The sequence below is a fragment of the Rousettus aegyptiacus genome, unplaced genomic scaffold, assembly GCF_014176215.1.
Source record: "Rousettus aegyptiacus isolate mRouAeg1 unplaced genomic scaffold, mRouAeg1.p scaffold_m13_p_1, whole genome shotgun sequence".
In the NCBI taxonomy this organism is placed as follows: domain Eukaryota; kingdom Metazoa; phylum Chordata; class Mammalia; order Chiroptera; family Pteropodidae; genus Rousettus; species Rousettus aegyptiacus.
This window is the reverse complement of record NW_023416284.1, coordinates 92,157,042-92,177,310: the sequence shown is the minus strand read 5'-3', so window position 1 is coordinate 92,177,310 and position 20,269 is coordinate 92,157,042. Positions and strand designations below refer to the sequence as shown.

General features: G+C 54.5%; 1 protein-coding gene across 3 annotated transcripts in view; it reads left to right on the top strand.

Annotated features, from left to right (window-relative positions):
* Nucleotides 1-20,269, top strand: part of GRM4 (glutamate metabotropic receptor 4) — a 115,969-nt gene that overhangs the window by 87,962 nt on the left and 7,738 nt on the right. For all 3 annotated transcript variants that reach the window (XM_036238969.1, XM_036238973.1, XM_036238975.1), the window contains 3 exons: nt 9,076-9,276; nt 9,532-9,668; nt 12,826-13,761. In XM_036238969.1, the coding sequence (XP_036094862.1) occupies nt 9,076-9,276; nt 9,532-9,668; nt 12,826-13,761 (1,274 nt within the window). The remainder of the gene's footprint in view (nt 1-9,075; nt 9,277-9,531; nt 9,669-12,825; nt 13,762-20,269) is intronic.

The window sequence follows — 20,269 nt, the reverse complement described above, 5'->3', positions numbered from 1 at the left end:
CATTTTACAGATGAGAAAACCGAGACAGAGAGAGGTTAAAGAGGTGCTCAAAGTCACAAGGTAATTTGTAGTTGAACCGAGATTTGAACCCAGGCTTTCTAGCTCCAGAGATGTTTTGCCTCAGGCCAGCTGATGTCTTAGCCCCTCTTGGCTGTTTCAGCTTGGCTTTGAAGGACTTTCCCAACTCCACATTCCCAAAGGAAACTGAGGAAGACTCCTTCCTGGGGAAAAGAAGGACCAATTTTTGGAAGTACCTACTGTGTGCCAGGCTGTGCCACCCATTAGAGGAACTCAAATTTGCTCAAGCCATCAGCCATATTGTGGCCAGGGGGATCCTGGGCCTGTCCCTCAATGCTGCTTCTCACTTGTTCAGCTAGCATTTACTAAGGGGCTAACTGTGTGTCCGGTCCTTTGCTGGGATCTGGGGTAGTGACAGGCCTCCTCCTGGAGCTATCCCTGCAGGTGGGAGACAAGAAGGACGTGAAGACAAGGTGGTACTTGACGGTGTGCTCCCAGCAGTTAGAAAAGTTGGCCTCCAGAAATGACCTAACAGAGCAGAAATGACAGTTCCAGGAGGCCCCTTGGAGGAAATTTGAGAATCTTGGGAGACAAGGATGTTGTACTTTTAAATCGAGAGGTCAGAAGTCCTCACTGAGTAGGTGATACTTGAGCATACACCTAACAGCGACGAGAAGGGAGGCATGTGGAGACCTGGGGAAGAGCATACCAGACAGATGGCAGAAGCCCCAAGGGAGGCTCATACCTGGCAGGTCTGGGAGCAGTGAGAAAGCCCACGCGGCTGAAGCTGAGCGAGCAACAGGTGGATGAGGTCAGGGAGGGAGTGTCAGGGTGGTGCAGATCACGTGGGCCTCGTACACAGTTTGTGAGGATTTAGTCTTTTATGCAGAATGAGACAAGGCCATTGCAGGGTTTGAAAGAGGATTGACGGATCCGATTTATGTTCTAACGGACCCACTCTGGCTGCTGCCCAGAGAGGAGATAGAGATGCAGGTAGAATGGGAGGCCAGTGGGAGGTGATGGGAGCCTGGAGCAGGGCGGTGGCCATGGTGGAGGTGGTGAAAGGAGGTCAGATTTCTGTAAGTTTTGCTGTGCAGCCACAGAATTTACTGAAGTGAAATTGGAGGCGAGAGAAAGATGACAGAAAATCAAGGATGACCCCAAGGTTCTTGGCCATAAACTGAGATGGAGGTTGTGGGCGGGATGGGAGCATCAGGCTGGAGAGGAAAGTTAGGAGTTCAGTTTAGGACCTGGAGGGTGAGATGCCTGTGGGTGTCCTTATGGTGTGTGGGGTGAGACCTGGAGTTAGGGGAGAGGCCCTGCTGGTTCTGTAACTTGGGGAGTTGTCAGCATACGGATGGGACTGACTGGGAGCACAAGGGAGCGAATATGATTAGAGGTCTCTGAGGACTAAGCTCTGGACACTGGAATGTCAGGGGGGTGGGGAGAGGCGCTGGCACAGGAGCTGAGCAGGAGCAGCCACACGGGGTCCTGGAGTGAAGAGAGTGCATCAGGGAGGAGGGAGTGACCGACGCCCTCACATGCTGTTGAGGGGTCCAGGGAGATGAGAACTGAAAATAGATCATCGGCCTTAGCAACCTGGAATTTTCATGGAGAGGAGGGTGCAAAACCTGGATTGGAGTTGATCAGGAGGTAAGCAGAGAAGAGATGTTGACTGTGAGTCGAGATAACTTTTTTGAGCAGTTTTATTGTAAACAGGGAAAGAGGGATACTAGATGGGGTGAAGTGGGGTCAAGAGAGAGTTTTTGTTGGTTTCGGTGGGAGAAATTACAGCATATTCTATATCGATGGGAAAGATCCAGCAGAGGGAACGCTAGATGCTGGAAGGGGAAAGCATGGCTGAGTGATGCGGGCGAGGAGATGTCCGCGGGCGCGCGCGCGCGTGTGTGTGTGTGTGTGTGTAGGGGCAGTGGTGACCATGATTCAGGCTCCCAGAGCGTTCAACCTTTTACTCCCTGGCCCTGCTCCTACCCTGTCTGAGCTAAGCCCAAGTTCCTGGGCTGAGGTGTGCAGGCTTCAGAACCAGCGAGTGGCAGAGAGCAGTCTTCTGGGAGCTGGCCTGTGTAGGTGCCAGGCATGGCCTCGATCACAGGTGTTACTGTTCTCTGACGGTCCTGAGTACCAACCTCATTTTACAAATGAGGGGACCAGAGCTCACAGATGCTAAGTAACTCACCAGGCCCACAAAAGGCTGAATGGGGGCGTTTCAAGCTGCTCCCATCTGGCCCCGATATACATGTCCTATTTCTCTAGTGGGTCTGTAGACTTTGGGGTACATATTATTAAGGTCAGGCTTTCAGGGACCCAGGAGTTCCACGATGATTCTCAAACTTTGTATTTTTACCCAGTGGCCATCCAGAAGTGGCCTTTACCAATTGCAAAGACACTACTACTCCGTCGCCATGATCATTTGCAGCTGGAGTCACTGTCATAGCCAGGACTTCAGCTTTTATGTTACTATTTTCATCCTGGGGTCATATTCTTGGTGGTTTGAAGAATTGTTTTTATTCAAAAGGGGCCTGTGGCTAGCTCAAGGTTGTAGAGCCCTGGGCTGTTAACAACCAAATAGCTCTCAGATCTGGAAAGAGAATATTTGAGAGTCAGAACCCCACCTCTGCTGGGCATGCCAATTTACCTCCCCGCCCCTAAGGTTATCCCTATCTGCCCCAACCAGTAACCCCCTAGATGCCTGAGCTGGCTTTGCGTTCCCTAGGACAGGAGTTCGTAGAGAGCTGAGATCGAGTTTTAGGGACACACCTAGGGATGGAAGGGACCAGGCTGAGTTGTTCAGAGATACCCCAGACTGTAAAGCAGGTGACATGATGGAGGCTGAAAATTCAAGGGGAGGGGCCAGCAGAAGCCCGGATGTGGGGTTGAAGAACAAGTGTGTGACTCTGGAAGAGGGAGAGCCTGCCAGGCAGGACAGGGGTGTGGTGGATCCTGGCCTTGGCAGCGGGACTTGAGGTACCCTCAGAAAGACCCTGTGTTTCAGGGAAGTGACAGGGAGCATGGCTCAACCACAGGTGGAGTCAGGAAAGAAGGGGAGTGGCCAGGAAGTACAATGTGGCAGCTTTCTCCCCCATCTGAATATGGGAACTGAGCTGACCTGGGCCCCCATCTACAAGGGTGTGTGTGTGTGTGTGTGTGTGTGTGTGTGTGTGTGAGCCAGCACATACCAGGTGGCAGACAGGATGGAGGGAAAGCCTTGGGCTAGAGCAGAGGACTCTGGGGGAGGCAAGTTATCCAGTGGAGGAGTGTTGGGGAGGAGAGGGGAACTGAGGCTTATAGAGGATTGGCATGGACGAGGTATGATTCTGTGTTTTATATTTGTGCCTCCTTCAATCCTTCCAGTGTCCCCTCAAGGTAAGTGATATTATCCTGAATTTACATCTGAGGAAACTGAGGTTCTAGGAGATGAGTTACTTGTCCTGGGTTGTATAGCTGGGTTGTATAGCAGGGCCAGCAGTCAGGGCCAGCTGCGTTTGCTTGGTCTGCTACACCAGACAGCTCTCTCTCTCGGTGTATCCTGGGACCTTTTTGTCTTATGCCCTGAAGTTTGCCCAAGGAACAGAAGCTGGGATATGTGTTTGCATATTTGTATATAAATGAAACCTTAAGTGTGTGTGGACGTGTGTGGTATGTATACATACCTATGTGAGGTAACACGTGTGGACCTGAACCTGTGAAAGCAGACACTGCCGATGCCCCCGGGCCCCCTCGGCACTCACCGGCCCTGCCTTTGCCCCTGGGAGCAGCCCTCAGCCTAAGCCTGGCGGGAGCTGGGGTCTTTTCCCCCAGATGAGACAACCCTGAGGCATGTGCTATACACTCTCCTGGAGGTCCCCAGCAGGACCGAGTTCCACACCCAGTATTAGCAGCTTTCCTTTCCCTGTCTCATCTCCCCACCCCCTACCAGTGCTTCAGGTCATCACCTCCCAGGTAAAACACTTGCATTCGAATCTTTGTCAGGACCTGCTTGTGGGGCTTCTCGGGCTGATAGTGGGAGAATCTGAATGACCATATGCTTGTGTGAATGCCATACTAATTGTGTAACTATATATCTTGTGTGTGTTTATTGGTACATTTTTGTTTAAATATATTTGAACATGAGTATGTGTGCAGACATGTACAAATGGATGCAGGTTTGTGTGTTGCTATTCTATATGTGTTGATGCGAAAATATGTGGGGATATATTCGGTCGGTTTTGTGTCCTATGTGCTTTATGAGTGTGCGTGTGTGTGTAGAACTCAGGAGGATTGCACTGGGCGGGGTGAGTTGTGGAGAGGTGAGGGAGAGTCAAGGAAGAGCTCTGATTATTTCAACCTTGAAAACTCATTTCAATTACAATTTACAACCTGCAGACGAAGGCTGCAGTCACCGTAGTAACCACAGCTGCGGGGTTTTGATGGAGAAAATCTTCTCCGGATGGTTCCCTGGCTGGCTGTCACCCGTGGCAGAGCCAAACACATCTCTGGCTCATTGTGCCCCTGGACGCAATTAGGACATCTTCAAACTGTTGCTGCTGTCATTGCTGCCATGTGTCTGGAATTTATCTTTTCTACTAACTCTCGGAAATGTGTGCCTTGCTTCCTCCCAGAACTGTGGTGCCCTGCCTGGGCCTCGGGGTCTCACCCACTCATGAGAGGGCATTTTCTGACCCTTTTTCCCTTCATGGCCACTTACCTCCTCTAGCCGTGCATATAGGATCTGTAACTCCTCGTTAGGCCTGGCCTGACAGCTGGCACAGGGCCTGGGCCCCAGAGGAGGGGAGAAGAGGCAGTTCGGGGACGGGATGGAGGAAGAAGAAGGAAAGGACAGTTCAGGATAGTGGAAACTCTTTGGGAGCCAGAGAGATTGGGTTCAAATCCTAGCCCTGCCACTTACCAGCCAGGCCAATCCCCAGGTATGTGTGAACACCTACTAGGTATCAGAATTCCTGCAGATTCTGGAGACTCTGGGTATGTCACTCACCACCTGCAAACCTGTTCCCTCCTCTGTGAGAGGGGCAGTCCAGCCTATGTCCAGAGCCTCGGGGAAGAGAAAATGCCAGGCTCTTGAAGGTTCCTGGGGAGCGCCAGTGCAGCTATTGGGTTATTTGTTGAGGAGCCGGGGGGTGTGGAGAGCCTGCTGGTTATGGGCAGAGTTTTACGTCTTCAGGACAGAGCACCTTGTTCTTGTTTAACTTGCGTTTGTGATTCCTGTACCCCTCCACCAAATGTGAGCACACTCAGGCTCTGTCATTGTTGCATCCTGTGGGGCTTGGGGGAAGGACCTTCAGGGTTTGAGGTGTGTGTGTGTGTGCACACGTGTGTGCGTGCATGTGCGTGTGCGTATGCGTGTGTGTGTGTATAGAGGGCATGCTCAAGGCTGGGTGCTCCCTTGTAAGTAAAGGTCCTTTGCAGGTCACCTCACTGTATCTGTTTGCTCATCTGTAATTGGGCATAGACTTGAGGCAGAAGTCAAGGATATGAAAGTGTGTTGAGAAGTCACGAAGTCCATGGCTAGCACCATGAGAACTCGGGTGGCGATTCAGAGGGGGCAGTGCTCAAGGGCCACTGAGGACCCACAGGAGCCTCCTCAGGCAGAGGCAGGCTTCCCTGGGGTGAGGGTGCTCCTGTGGGGTGATCTTCACTTCGGTGCCAGCACAGGTGGCTTCATGGACTCGGTGAAAGCACTCTGTCCAGGACCCGAGTTCCAGGAATGGATGCTTCAGCCAGACTCACTGAGGAGGGACCCCCCTGGGGAGACAGAAGAGAGGCTGAGGCAGCTCAGTTGGGGAGGTGCGGCCAGTGTCCTTCAGCTTGCGTGTGTCCTTGATGTTAGGAGAGAGTGGCCTCCTCTCTGCAGTGGCCGCAGCCTCCTCCCTCTCTGTCCTGGTTAATAATTCAGTCTCATCCATACTACAGCCAGGATGTGATGGGAGCTGCAGGGGAGCTGAGTCTTGCCTTCCTCAGACTGCAGAGGGCAGAACCTGGGGGCTAGGGGGAGCAAGTGTGGTGTCCGGGGCAGGTGCTTTTCAGGTCACCCTTCTTCAGTCCCTTTTGTCACCCTTCAGTGACAGGATTGTCCCTTCCATTCTCTCCCAGCTCTCAGAACCTTGTAATCAGAGGCCTCAGACGGAGAGTAGGCTAGTGAAGCTGGAGAATTTGCTTTTCATATTCATCCCATCTCTGTTTGTGCCTTGGCTTAGAAATAGCTTTGCCTGTTTCCAAAGCTCTGCTGGCCCAGAACTCTGAGGCAGGGTGGGGCTTACACGTCTTTGTACCCTCAGTATTGAACAAACTTCTGTAGCACTTGGCAAGCACCAGGCCTCTCTGCATGACCGGTTGTAAACGTTAACTGGTTTGTCCTCATACAGCCCTGATCCCGACCCTATGAGGGAATACCATCGTTATCCTCATTTTGCAGATGAGGAGACTGAAGCCTGAGAGATGAAGTGACAGGTCTAAGGTCACACATCTAGAGGCGTTGATGGAGCTGGGGTTCCAACCCGGAGAGTCTTGTGCAAATGCAGTGCAGCCGTAGCAGGTAGTGAGGGGCTTAGCTGACCACTGAGAAACTAGGGGAGCAGCCTTGGAGCCCACCCCATCTCCAGCCCTAAGGCCACACCACAGGGCTGTGGGCTCTGTCTGGACCAGATAGTGCCCCTAGAGCCAACTGTACATCTGCCCCCAAACTGTCCAGTCTGAGTAATGGTGACTCTTGATCTTTGGCCCTGGAGTTGGGGAAATGAGCCAGGTTCAGCCCTTGATCACAAGGTCTTGGTGGCTGAGGTAGGGATATGAGACATGCCACCAGCTCCACAGGAGCCCTGGGCAGCCAGGGTACAGTGGATGTTACCGGATAAAAACACAAAACCCCAGGGGGGAGCTGGTTGACCCCTGGGGCCTCAGGTCAAATGCAGTCTGGGATGCAGAGCAGGGGAAGGGGCTGGAGCTGGGAGTGCTCGTCCTGTCACCTGGAGGCTGGCCGTGGATCGGGGGCTTCCCTCCCTGGGCTTCAGTTTTCTTGTCTATAAAATAACAGAATTAGAGCAGATGATCCCTATGGTACTGCAATCCCCAGCATTGTGATCCCAGCATTATAATCTCTGAGCTAGGCTGAGAATGGGATGGGGGCCTGGCCATGCGGTCATCTGGCTGGTCCCCTGGCCAGCCGAGGGGTGACAGATGCCATAGCCTGTTCATCCCACATTCTAGAAGGTGGGATGGTGATCGTCCTTCCAGGTGTGAGGGGGTCGGATGGTGGAGCAGACCACAGGGACAGCAGTGTATTCTCCTGTACCCCGTGTCTTGCCTCTGAGGTATTGAAGGAGGGGGACGGACACAGTGAACTTTGGAGTTCCCGGGGGATTAGGGCCCGGACCCACACAGCAGAACTAGGGGCTCAGGCCAGTGGCCCGTGGGGCTGGGCACAGGTGCAGCCACTCACCCTGCTGCCTGCTAGGGAATTACTTTGGCAGGGTGTGGCCTTGGCCATCTAGCAGGGCGGCATAGGGTGGCGGTGGCTTGAGACTTAATTTCCTTGTTCTGGCCTTGAGGCTGTGTGCAGGGGCTGTGGCCTCGGGAGGGGAAGCCAGGCTACTGCAGTGCTCTGCCCATCCTCTCCCCCCACCCTGCCATCCTCCTGCCCCCATGTCCTCACCTCAGAGTCCCTGCCCCCTGCTCTCTCCCCTCCTCACATTCTTGTCCTGCTCTCCCCCAAATCTGGCTCTTACAGTCCCCTCAGGCATAGTTTGCTGCACGGGCTTGGAGCCAGAGTACCTGGGTTCAGATCCAGCTCTGGATGGTCCTGGAATGTCACTGAGCTTTTTGTGCCTCAGTTTCTTATCTCTATAACAAGAATAATTCCTCACCTCATAGCATCATTGTGAGTCAATGAGTTAATACATATAAAGAGCTTAGAACAATGCTGGGCATGGAGAAGGCGCTCAGGAGAAGTTAGCGGCCCTTATCCTTCATTATCATTGTTACCCCAGGGCCCAGGCCAGGAAGCACCTCCTCCTCCAGAAAGCCATGCAGGCCTGCTCTCCCCCAGGGACCCTTGTCACCCACCTCAGAAAGCCCGCATCCTGACCACTTAGCACAATAAGAATGTGGTTTAGCAACCTGCTCTGAGCCAAGTGTTTTCTGTACCTCATCTCATTTAAGTCTGGCAGCACCCTCTGTGGGGCAGGATTATGACGTCCTTTTTACACCAAGGCCTCAGACCTCCAAAGGGTTTGCACAGGGCCCAGAGCAGAGGGGTCGAGTGTGCCCAGAGCCTGGGGAGTGAGCACAGGAGGCCAGAACCCTGAGACCACGGCACCCTTGGGGAGCCGCTTTGGTCCGCAGTGAGAAGGGGGTGGGGTGTGTTCCTCATTTTACAAAGTTTACTCACCCTGGCTAATGGAAGGTCATTGACTTGGCAGAGGAATGGGTGGGGACGATGGTGTCTTCTGGTATCTGGGACAACTAGAGGCCATTGAGGGCATCTCAGGAAGCCTGGGTCCTGAAACCTGAGGGACTGTGGCCAGTTTCTCACCCTCTCTGCACCTCAGTTTCCTTACTATACCCCGTGGTAGGGGCAGTGTCCTCTGGCTGGAGTGGCTGCTCATGGGTGAGCTGTTGTGGGGGCGCTGCTGCCCTCGGTGAGTTCCCGTTCCAGTGATTTTCCAGCCTGTGCCAGGCCCAGATGTCCTGCAGCTGGCCCAGGCCAGGCTTGGGGCAGGAAGGCAGGCACCACAGCCATGGGATAATGGTGACAAGGGTGTCTGCTCCGGCCATTCTGGGGTCTTGGGGCACAGGGTCCAGGGGTACAGTGGTGAGAGCAGCAGGCCCTCCTCTTCACCCTTTGGTGTCATTCCTCCGATACTTCCAATAGACTGTCTCCTGGGGTGATGGAGCCAGCACTGGGCTAGGAGCCAGGAGACCTGGGTGCTCTTGGATAGGCTCTGCCATCTTTCTAGACTCCAGGGGACTGCTCTGGTTCCCACTGCACTGTCTGCAAGGATGGTGGGCCTCGTGGGCACCCCCACTCTAGGTGTTTCATTGCAGACCGTGAGCGCATTGGGCAGGACTCGGCCTACGAGCAGGAGGGGAAGGTGCAGTTCGTGATTGACGCCGTGTACGCCATGGGCCATGCACTGCACGCTATGCACCGAGACCTGTGTCCTGGCCGAGTGGGGCTCTGCCCACGCATGGACCCCGTGGACGGCACCCAGCTGCTCAAGTATATCCGCAGTGTTAACTTTTCAGGTGGGGGCGCAGTGCGTGGCACCACCCAACCCAGGTGTCTGGGGTCATGCACCCAGGGAAAGGGGTCCTGTGCTCTGTGGGATGCGGTTGGGGGATCTCTTCAGATGTTTCTAAGGGGTGAAACCTCCCTAAATATTCCATGCAAGGACCCTCCCCAGAGGCGTCTCTGCCCTGGACTCACAATCCTCCCAACCTTTGGGTAAAGTGCTCAGCAAAGAAACTGAGTGTATGACACCCACTGGCCCCCCACCCCAGGCATTGCAGGGAACCCTGTGACCTTCAATGAGAACGGAGATGCGCCTGGGCGCTATGACATCTACCAGTACCAGCTGCGCAATGGCTCTGCTGAATACAAGGTCATCGGCTCCTGGACTGACCACTTGCACCTCAGAGTAAGCACCTGGGAGTGGGGCAGGGAGGAGCCCCAGGGGATGGAGGGAGTCACTCACCCAACCCCAAACCTCAGGATGGGGGGTTGAGAAGAGGCGGCTCCTCAGTAGCCCTGATACCTGGAATTGCTGCTGCCAAGTTGGGGTTTCCCGCCCAGACCTCAGGGGGCCCTGAGGCCCTCACCCCAAAACAAAAGGATAGGCAGCTGGACTTCTTCTACTGCCTGTCTGCCTCTGCCCTTTCCCTTGGCCTGGGACCTTCTTGCCTGCTGCCCACTTATAGGGTAAAATCTCTAGATAGACAATTCACACTGGAGCGAAATGGCTCGAAGGTTTGGTGGATGTGGGGTAGTAAGGTGTAGGGGAGAGGGCTGCGTTTAGACAGAGGATGATGTCTTAAGGCAGAGGGCTCGGTCAGGTGGTGGGAAGGGAACTATTTGAGAATTAGTCCTCCAGCACCGTTAAAACATGCTGGAAAGCCATCCTTTTTCCGGGTATTACAGGGGAATGGGGAAGAACTCCTGGGTCCCCCTAGCCACACTTTTTCATCTCAGTTGTTCCAGAGACATGATGACTTTCTCTCTTTGGCCCTTGGTGTCCCCAGCCATGAAATAGAGCAGTGTTTTAGAGAGAAAGGATCTGTAGTTAGTTCCCCAAGGAAATGCTTGTGGACTTGGTCCCTACCTTGTAAGGCGAAGGGGTGAGTGGTACTCAGGTAGGCACAATGTGACATCTAGGTGGACCAGAGAGGTTTCAGAGGCCCAGGTCCATGCCTGGCTTCAGCTGTCCTTGTTCCAGATCCTGGGAGAGATGCATCATGTCTCCACGGTCCCCTCTTGTAATAATCTCTTCTCGTGATGAGCCCCTGGAGCTCTTCAAAGCACTGACAATTATCTAAGTCACAGGAGAGATCTCAGGAAACCCAGCCTGAGGGGCATTCCAAAGGCCACAATGCCCTGCGGAGACAGAGCCCGTTCCTATGGTGGTGCTCTCGGGTTGTTGAGCAGAGGCAGACAGACAGACAGAACAGGGCAGGCGGGAGTACTTGGCAAAGAGGGGCGATGCCCTAAATGGAGCCGTGTCTCATTTTGGTGCAGTGGGTGGAGCAGTGGGGACCAGTGACTAGGTTACTGGTAGCAGTAGCAGCTAATCTTTGTTGAACACCTGCTGTGTAGAGCCGCTCCCCTAAGCATGTGACCTTACTGTAAGGACGACAGCCCTGTGAGGCAGGCAGGCACTATTATTATCCTATGCTACAGATGTGCTCAGTGAAGGCAGGGTTTGGGGGTTGCTGTGGACTCCTCCCCTGAAAGTCTCCTCCCTAGCAACACAAGGTCCCTCCACCAGCACGGAGCGGGGAGGTGGGAGCAGATGAGGAGGGCTTGGACCGCAACCACCACATCTCCCCCACCTTCCCCTTGAGTGCTTAGTTTGGGCTGTGATATGGGGGCCACGGAGCAGGCAACGCTCAGGGGGCCAAGGAAAAAGCCTACCCCTGCCCACCCACTGTCTTCCTCCAGGGTCTGAGGGGCCTCTCACGGCCGGTGCCCAGACCTCACTACTTCTCTTATAGATTCCACAGAGAACCACTGGCCCCCAGCGTGGGAGCCCTGTCTGGGGGCTCGGGATGCAACAGAGAAGCAAACATGAAGCCCCAACCCTGTGGGGCTGATGTTCTGGTGAAATAAAAGAGTTTCCGTTATGAGTTCTAGGTGGAAGCCACCTTAAGTCACAAAGGGCAAAGCAGCTTCGTATCTGCCATCATTGGAGCAGAGGGAAAACAAAAGCTCAGAGAGGTTGAAGCATTTGCTCAAGGGCACATAGCCAGCTAGCAACAGAACTGTGATCCCGGCGTTTGACCACATTCACTGCTCTTTCCACTGTCGCTAGAGTTTTCAAGCATACCCGCTGTCAGTCACCCTGTATCCTCTGAGGAAAGGCCTTTCCCCTGCAGCCTCAGAGCTCTGGTGCACAGGGATTGTCCTGCCTTGTCATCCCAGCACTGGTCATTGCTGTGCTCTTTGCCTGCTAGGGGACCACATAGTCCTGTCATGCCCAGAGCCACAGGACAAGCTTCTTTCCATGAGGTTTTAGTTTCACCTACCACGAGGCCATCTTTGGATTCCCCACCCCCACCCCATCCCACCTGGTTCCTCAGCTCTGAAACCCTCACCTCAGTCCCAGATCCAACTGGTTATTCTTTCTCCAGGAGTGAACAGCCAGCACATACCTGGCACCAGTCCAGGCAGGCCCACTGCTCTCCAAGCATAAAACTCTTCCTAAGAGTCACTTCATAGAGAACAGACGCTTTGAATACTGCTCCCCAGTGTGGTCAGCTCCCTTTGCCCAGCGCCTGGAGCTCTTCTGGGGCCTCTTGCTTACTTTCCAGACTTTTGTAGCACATTCATAGCGTGTGCCCACACTCCTGTGGCTCCTTTGCTCACAGCAATTGTGTCCTCAGAAACATGGAATGGTGACTAGCACTAATTTAGAGCAAGATATAAAGAAACACTAACCCCTGGGCACACATTAAGTGTCCTCTGATTAAACCTTTGTTTGTGGCTCTCTGTTGACCCGGCTCCCTGTGCTGCCTGGAGGAGTCCCCGTGGGCCGAGCCATAGGCAGTTCTTCTCCACCTTGCACTCAGATCACCTGGGGGTCTTGTGAAAACTCAGACTCTGAGTCAGTAGGTCTGCAGTGGACCAAAATGTCACCTTTCCCACAAGCTCCTAGGTGATGCTGATGCTGATGCTGCTGGTCTGGGGGCCACTGCTGAGTAGCAAGGCCTTAGGGCCCGGGCGGGAGTCAGGACTGGTGAGAGCGCTCTGCTCTGCTGTGTGACTCTGTCACTGCTGCTCTCTGAGCTCAGTCTCCCCATACAACCTTTGAGAGTTTTGGACTCAGTCAGGATCCCCCACAGGTTAGCCACATGTGAACCACATGGATGAGCTCATTTAAATCCAGCTGTTAGATTCAGCAGGTCTGGGGGCGGGGGAGGGGGGAGGTGGGTGGCGGAGTGCCCAGGCAGTTGGATTTTTAACCAAGCGACCGGGTGCTTCAGGTGTAGGGCTACAGGGTGCTAGCCAGGGGGGCAGTCCAGGGCACTGGGGGTGTGTCCTGAGGCCCACTCCTCAGGCATGTCCACTGCTGTCATTGCCAGATAGAGCGGATGCAGTGGCCGGGGAGTGGGCAGCAGCTGCCCCGCTCCATCTGCAGCCTGCCCTGCCAGCCAGGTGAGCGGAAGAAGACAGTGAAGGGCATGCCCTGTTGCTGGCACTGCGAGCCCTGCACAGGGTACCAGTACCAGGTGGACCGCTACACCTGTAAGACATGTCCATATGACATGCGGCCCACAGAGAACCGCACCGGCTGCAGGCCCATTCCCATCATCAAGCTCGAGTGGGACTCGCCCTGGGCCGTGCTGCCCCTCTTCCTGGCTGTGGTGGGCATTGCGGCCACGCTCTTCGTGGTGGTCACCTTTGTCCGCTACAACGACACGCCCATCGTGAAGGCCTCTGGCCGGGAGCTGAGCTACGTGCTGCTGGCGGGCATCTTCCTGTGCTATGCCACCACCTTCCTCATGATTGCGGAGCCCGACCTGGGGACGTGCTCTCTGCGCCGAATCTTCCTGGGGCTCGGCATGAGCATCAGCTACGCAGCCCTTCTCACCAAGACCAACCGTATCTACCGCATCTTCGAGCAGGGCAAGCGGTCGGTCAGTGCCCCGCGCTTCATCAGCCCCGCCTCCCAGCTGGCCATCACCTTCAGCCTCATCTCGCTGCAGCTGCTGGGCATCTGTGTATGGTTTGTGGTGGACCCCTCCCACTCAGTGGTGGACTTCCAGGACCAGCGGACGCTTGACCCCCGCTTCGCCAGGGGTGTACTCAAGTGCGACATCTCAGACCTGTCGCTCATCTGCCTGCTGGGCTACAGCATGCTACTCATGGTCACGTGCACGGTGTACGCCATCAAGACGCGAGGCGTGCCAGAGACCTTCAATGAGGCCAAACCCATCGGCTTCACCATGTACACCACCTGCATTGTCTGGCTCGCCTTCATCCCCATTTTCTTTGGCACCTCACAGTCAGCAGACAAGGTGAGTTGGGAGTCTGGGGGGCAGTGAGCGGGATGAGGGCAGAGAGCAGGAGGCGGCCTCCTGGGGGCTGGCCGGCCTTCCACTGTGCTCCAGAAGTGCCTTTTTTCATGCCTCATTCTGTCTTCTCTGCTGATTGCAAGTTTTCTTCTCCAGGTTCTAGGTTTTCTCTCCTTTCTCCCTCCCTTTCTCTTTTTCTGCCTCCTCTCCCTTTTCTCTTTGTCTCATCTCTCTCTCGCTTTCTCCTCTCCTTCCTCTTTCCCTCCCTCTTTCTAGCCTCCTCCTCTCTTTCTTGATCTCTCTATCCCTGCCTCTCCAATCTCCTGGCTTTCTCCTTCCCACATCTTAGCCTCCTTTCCTCCCCCTTTTCTCTCTTCTTTCTCTTTCTTCTCTATCAACCCTGGAGACCACACCCTCTCATTCTTCTTTCTTCCTAGACTCTCTTTTCCCTTACCCCTCTCTCTACTCAGCCCCATCTTCCTTTCTGTCCATTCCTCTCTTCTTTCTCCTCTGTCTGTCCTTCTCTCTACTCTCACAAGATCCCCTTGGGCCCCTGACGTGGGAGGTGTATCACATACTCTCTCCCTCTCTCCTTGGCCCCAAGCTGCCCTGAAACCCAGGAGCCTGGGGCCTGGCAGTGTCAGCTGAGGGCTGCCTCTTCCTGGCTCTGTCAGGCCATCCTGGACACACCTCAAGGGCCCTGTGGATTCTGTCCATGTCCCAGCATGGCACTGCCTGGGTTCTAGGGGGTTGTCCTGAAGAACTGAAGAATTGGGAGCCACTAAAATAGAGGCCAGAGACAGGGATGATCATGGGGACCCAGGACCCCAGCTCCTGGTCTGAGCTCTGTGTAGAACTGTGGGATCCTGGGCAAGACAGCTGACCTCTCTGCCTCAGTTTCTTCATCAATAGATTGGGGCCATGATCTTTCCCTTGCAGTCCATACAGGTGCTGTAATAATCACACGACATGATGGGAGTAAAAGCAGTTTACCCACTGTGAGGAGACTGGGGCTGAGGAGGGTGATGGGGTTGAGGTCAGAAGGATGACAGGGCAGATGCTCCAGGACCCCGTAGCTGTGGGAAGGATGTCAGTATACCCCATGAGTGAGAAGGGAGCCATTGTGGGGTTGTGAGCAGTGAGGGAGGCATTGGTGTAGATTTAAAAGGATCCCTCTGGTTGCTGGGTGGGGCCCTGAGGAGGGCAAGCCGGAGTCAGGGTGCTAGAGCAGTGGTTACTGAATATTCCTGACAAGAGGCTGCTGGCAGCAAGGGTGGTGAGGAGCAGGGGATTCTGGATGTGTCTGGTGGTGGGGCAGGCGGATTTCTGATGGATCACATGTGGGGTGAGAGATGCAGAGGACAGTTAAGGATGACTCTGTGTTTTTTGGTGTGAGGATGGGAAGGAAGGAGTGTTGTACACTAAGGTGGGGCAGATGATAGAGGAGCTGGTGTGAGGAGGAGATCAGGAGGTCCTTTGGACATGCTCAATTTGGGACGCTTGTTAGAGGTCCAAGTGCAACTGTTAAGTCAATGGTTGAATATACAACTCTAGAGTCCAGGGATGAGGGGCAGGCTAGAGATGTGTCTGGGAGAGTCATCAGCCTATGGATAGTGTTTAAAGCCATGAGCCTGGCTGTGACTTCCTACAAATGCTTGGCTTTCAGTGAGGCTGATGCCAAAGTCATGACAGTTGGGCATTTGCCATCTGCCAGACACTTTACTTGATGGCCAGCAGGTCCCACAACAGCAGGTGAAGGTAGATATCACCATCCCTATTTATAGATGAGAACATAGAGGCACAGAGAGGCAAAGTGACTTGTCTAAGATCACACAGCCAGTAGGTAACACAGCTGGACACGACTCTATCCTGTCTAACTTAGGAGCCCCCAGGCCAGCCCATGCTGACCACCTGCAGCTCCAGGACACCTCCCCCACCTTGAGACTTCCTTGGCGGGTGCCCATCTCTTCTTTGACAGTTCCTCAAAGGCAGCAGCTGCGCCTTCTACTCTGAATGACTTGTACTGGGCCCCCAGAGGCCTGTGGCCTGTCTTCCAATGCTGGCCCTATGGGTTGGGGTTCTAAGAAGCAGACCTTAGGCTGGCAGTGAGTGCCCTAAGGTCTGAGACCAGGCATGGCTCCAGGTCACCCCACATACCTGAGCCAAAGCAGCCACCAGGCTGAGCTTGCACTGAAAGCCAGGTCTTCAGCTCCCACTAGGCCTCCAGAAGGCGTCCCTCACTCAGGGCAGATATAGGCAGAGGCTCCTACACCTTCCAGCACCAAGGAGGCCCACGAAGCCAACAAGGGATACTGCCCCACATTCCAAGAAGCTGGCATCTTGAGAAATTACCCTCGGTAATACCAGAAGGCTTCTTCCAACACCTTCTCAGAGTAGAGGCCCTAGCTGGGAGGCCAACAGCAGGGTGGTTAAGCCTCTCACTCTGCCTTCCATCATTTCCTCAGGCTGCCTGCCTGTACACTGCCCCCGAGTGGGGTCCCTGCCATCCCAGGATATCAGACCCTCCCATTTCCAGATGCTGGGGCCCCACTCCTCCAATATCTCTCTAGGTGGCCTCAACGACCTCTGATTTCTCCCTTTTTAGGTGGCTCCTCTCAGCATTGATTATGAAAAGGAGACTATGAGACAATCTCTTCCGAGGCCCAGAGAGGAACAGGGCTTTGTCCCATGTCACACAGCAGGCTGGCTTCACACCAACATGTGGCCATAAGACCTAGCTCTACTCCTGATGGTGTGGGATATGGGACATCCCTCCCTCTTTCTTTGGGCTTCTGCATGAGGAGAGGGCGGAGGAGATGAGCTCTGAAGTCTCTGCCAGTTCAGGCCACCAGGCTTCTTAGAGGCTCAGGTGACCCTGGGACTGAATCTATATTGTGTCGTGTTATAGCTACGAAAGGCCCCAATGGAAACTGCAGGTGTGTGTGTACGTGTGTGTGTGTGTGTGTGTGTGTGTGTGCGTGTGCATGTATAGATGGAGTGGTGTAAGGCTGTTGTAGGGAGTTGAGGTATGGGTACAGAAATTTGTGTTTAGAGATATGTGTGTGTGCACGTGGGTGTGTGTGTGCACATTGAGGGGATGGACAGGTGTGTGTGCCAGGGGCCTCACAGCTGCTAGTGTATATGGGTGTGTAGATTATGTGTGTGTGCCCAGCAGTGTATGTGCATATGTGTGAGTGCAAGCGTGAGTGTGTACAGATATATGTATGTATATGCACGTGTGTATACTCAGGTGCATGAAGGTGTGTGTGTGTGAGCTATGTGTGTCTGAGTCAGGTATGAGTGTGTGGTGGTGAGTTTGGGTGTGTGTGTGTGAATGCAGAGATGTATGTATTCACAGGTGTGCGTTTGTGGGCATGCATGTGTGCAAGTGTACTTGCAGGTGCTCTGCTGTGTCTGTCCCCCCAGAGTGCAGGTGCTGGTGCAAAGTGGAGCTGTTTGTGCTGCTCTGGTGAGCAGGCGGCTGGATCTCCCAGTGTTAGCTCAGATTCCCAGGGCTTATCACCGCCACTGGGCAGCTTTACCCTGAGCCAACCAGAGTGGGGCTTCCGTACCATGTGGGGTTACTGGGCAGGATGTGGCAAGGGAGGCTGGCCAGGTTGTGGAGAAGTTTATTTGTCTGGTTTGTACAGATTCTGAGGATCTCATTACTCACAGGTTTGGTCTAGGCAGAAGCACAGAGCAAGCGACTCCTCAGTGGCCCTCGCTGTGGTCCTTTGTACCCTGCATCCACCAGGCCTTGCACAAAAACAGGAAAGCCGTCACTCACCTCCACAGCAGCTCCTTTCTGTGCCTTTTGCCCCACCTCAAGGACCTCTGTCATCTTCTATCAGACCCAGCCCTGACGACCTTCTTCCCCCTGGGGAGCACTGACTTGTGAGGCTTAATGCAGGATTCCTTTCGGAGGATGGAGCGTAGCAAGGGCCTCACCAGAGAAGGGAGCGGGAATGACAGCAAATCAGGCACCTCTCGGCTGGGAAGTAGGTGGATGGTAGAGAAGGCGAAATCATATCTCGAAGATGCCCTCTCACTCTGCCTGTTTTTAAGACTTGCATCCATACCAGGGCTCTGTAGGAGTACCTGGTGGGTTCTAGAGCTTCTAGAGAATCACTGCTTCTCTGAGGGGGTTAACTACCACCTCCTGGTGACAACATGCACCTTCACACAGGAGACTTGAGAACAATGCCCCAGCCAGTAGTGGGGTAGGAATTCCAGACCCTGGGGCAAGGAGACGGACCGGGGTGCTTGGCCTCACTTCTGCTATGCACAGGGCAGGCCCACCTCAGCCTGGGGGTGGCTGGAGGAGCCCTCAGGTCCCATGCCAGAAGGGAGGAGCCCCAGCAGATGGGCAGAGTGATATATCCGCTTTGCTCTGTTTACACCTCTCCTCGTATTTTGTTTGCAGAAAGGCTCCTATTTTGGAAAGCAGTCTAGAACAAAACACCAAGGACTATGCCATGCCTGTGAAAACTCCAGAGTTTTCAGAGCCGAGTATAAAATGAAAATGAAGGGCCTTTGTTCAAAAGTAATTCAGGATTCAAGATGGCAGCAGTAGGAGCTTAAGCCAAGCACTGCCCATCTCAGCACAGGCCTCTGTGTGACTTACACAGGTCGAATGCCCATGCTGCTGATTCTGTGTTAGTGAAGGGGCTCGGCATCGCACAGTGGGTCAGGGCAGCGTGGAATCTGGAACCCAGGCCCCTGGCCCCCAACACAGGTCTGTGTCTGCTGCAGGGCTCACTCTGCCCAAAGAGGCAGGGCCCACCCCTTTCCCACTAACTCCATATGGGCCCAACTCTACCCTCACTCCATAACAAGGTAGGAGCAATGGGCCTAAGATGGATATGTGACCTGGAAACGGGATCCCCAAAACACCCAGTGTGAAAGGAGAGACAGCCCCTGCCCTTAGGGAACTCCCAGTCTCATGGGGAAGACCCAGATAATAGGCCTGTTCTTGATTAGTCCAGACCTCCATTGTTTCCTCCAAGAATCTGTCTCAATAGTCTGGAGCCTGTCCCCCTCCCCTCTGCCACTCTTGGCCACCAGAACCTGCCCACGGGCTTGTCATGCCCTTTCCAGGTCCTCTCGCTGGGAGGCAGCTCCCTGCCGTGGGTGAGCGTGAGGGTTCTGTATGAGGACTAGGGTATGGTTCTCTGGATCTGGAGGAGTGTGTGCTCACCAGGGAGCAGGCTCGGATTCCCTTGGACATTAGAAAATGGAGCAGCCTCTCCACACTCCACACTCATCCAAACCCAAGTGGCCTGTGGCTTCACGGTCTGTGCTTGGGTAATAGCCTTGTGGTTTGGATGAGGTAGGTGCTGTCATCCCATTGCACTGATGAGAAAACTGAAGGCCAGAGAGAGGTGAGACTTTCCCAGGGTTACACAGTTCTCTCCTCTCAGACACCAGAGCTTCTCCAGCCCCTCTCCCAAAGGAGGGAAACTTGGGGAAGGGTGGCTGGAATGAAGGTCTTCAGATCCAGGTCACAAGGTATTTATGAAAAGGGGCAAGGGATGGAGAGAGCATGAGAACAGAAGGACCTACCCCCCCCACCACCACCACCACCCCAGGGGGGCTGGCAGATGAGGCCAGGGGCCCTGGGACCTCAGAAAGCAAGCCGAGACCCTTTCCCCCACTACTGGGCTGGGTACAGGGATGAGGGTATCATGGGGGTGTTGGATAGAGCTGAGGCAGGGAAAGCTTCCAAGACAAGGTGGCATGTCCACCAGGCCCTGGGAGAAGGAACCCCGCCCCGGAAACAGCAGATTTAGGGGGCAGAGCATCATGCTTCCCCATGCCAGACCTGGAGACCGCAGCCTGGGCCTCCCTGAGCCCCACCCTGGCTGAGGGAGGCCAAAGGGGCAACTGAGCCCTGGGGGACTGGGAGGGAGGGAGGAGGCGAGGAGGGAATCCCAGGTGGGGGCCGTGGGAATTGTCAGGCTCTGCCTGGAAGGCCCCACTATTGAAAAATGGATTATCCGACACCCAGATTAATGGACTTTCATTTTGCTAAACATCTGTCACCGTTAGTGCTGGAGAGTGAGCGTGAAACGAGCTTCGACTGTGCTGCCACTGTTGTGTTGCCCTGGATGCCGCGGCTCCCGTGCCAATGGGCTGCTCCGCCCGGGGTGGCACGTGGAGGGGGGCGCCCCCTGAATGCGGGGCCCGGCTGAGGGGCTGCGGCATGGCCGCTGGGCAATACTCAATGCACCAACAGGGGTTCGTCTGGCTCCCAGCCCTGTGCAGGGGGCTGCACCTGAGGAGGGTCAGCGGGAGCCCCATCGGCGCCCGTCCTCAGAGGTGCCCCCTGCAAACAACACAGAACTGTGGGAAACACTTCTATGCACTTTCTATGTGCCAGACATGGTTTTGCATACTTTTACCATTTATTAGTCTTTTCATCCTCACAACGGTCCTTTGAGGTAAGTATAATAGTGTAATTATCATGCCAGTGTTATATGTGAGGAAACTGAGGCACAAGGGTGGGACTGGT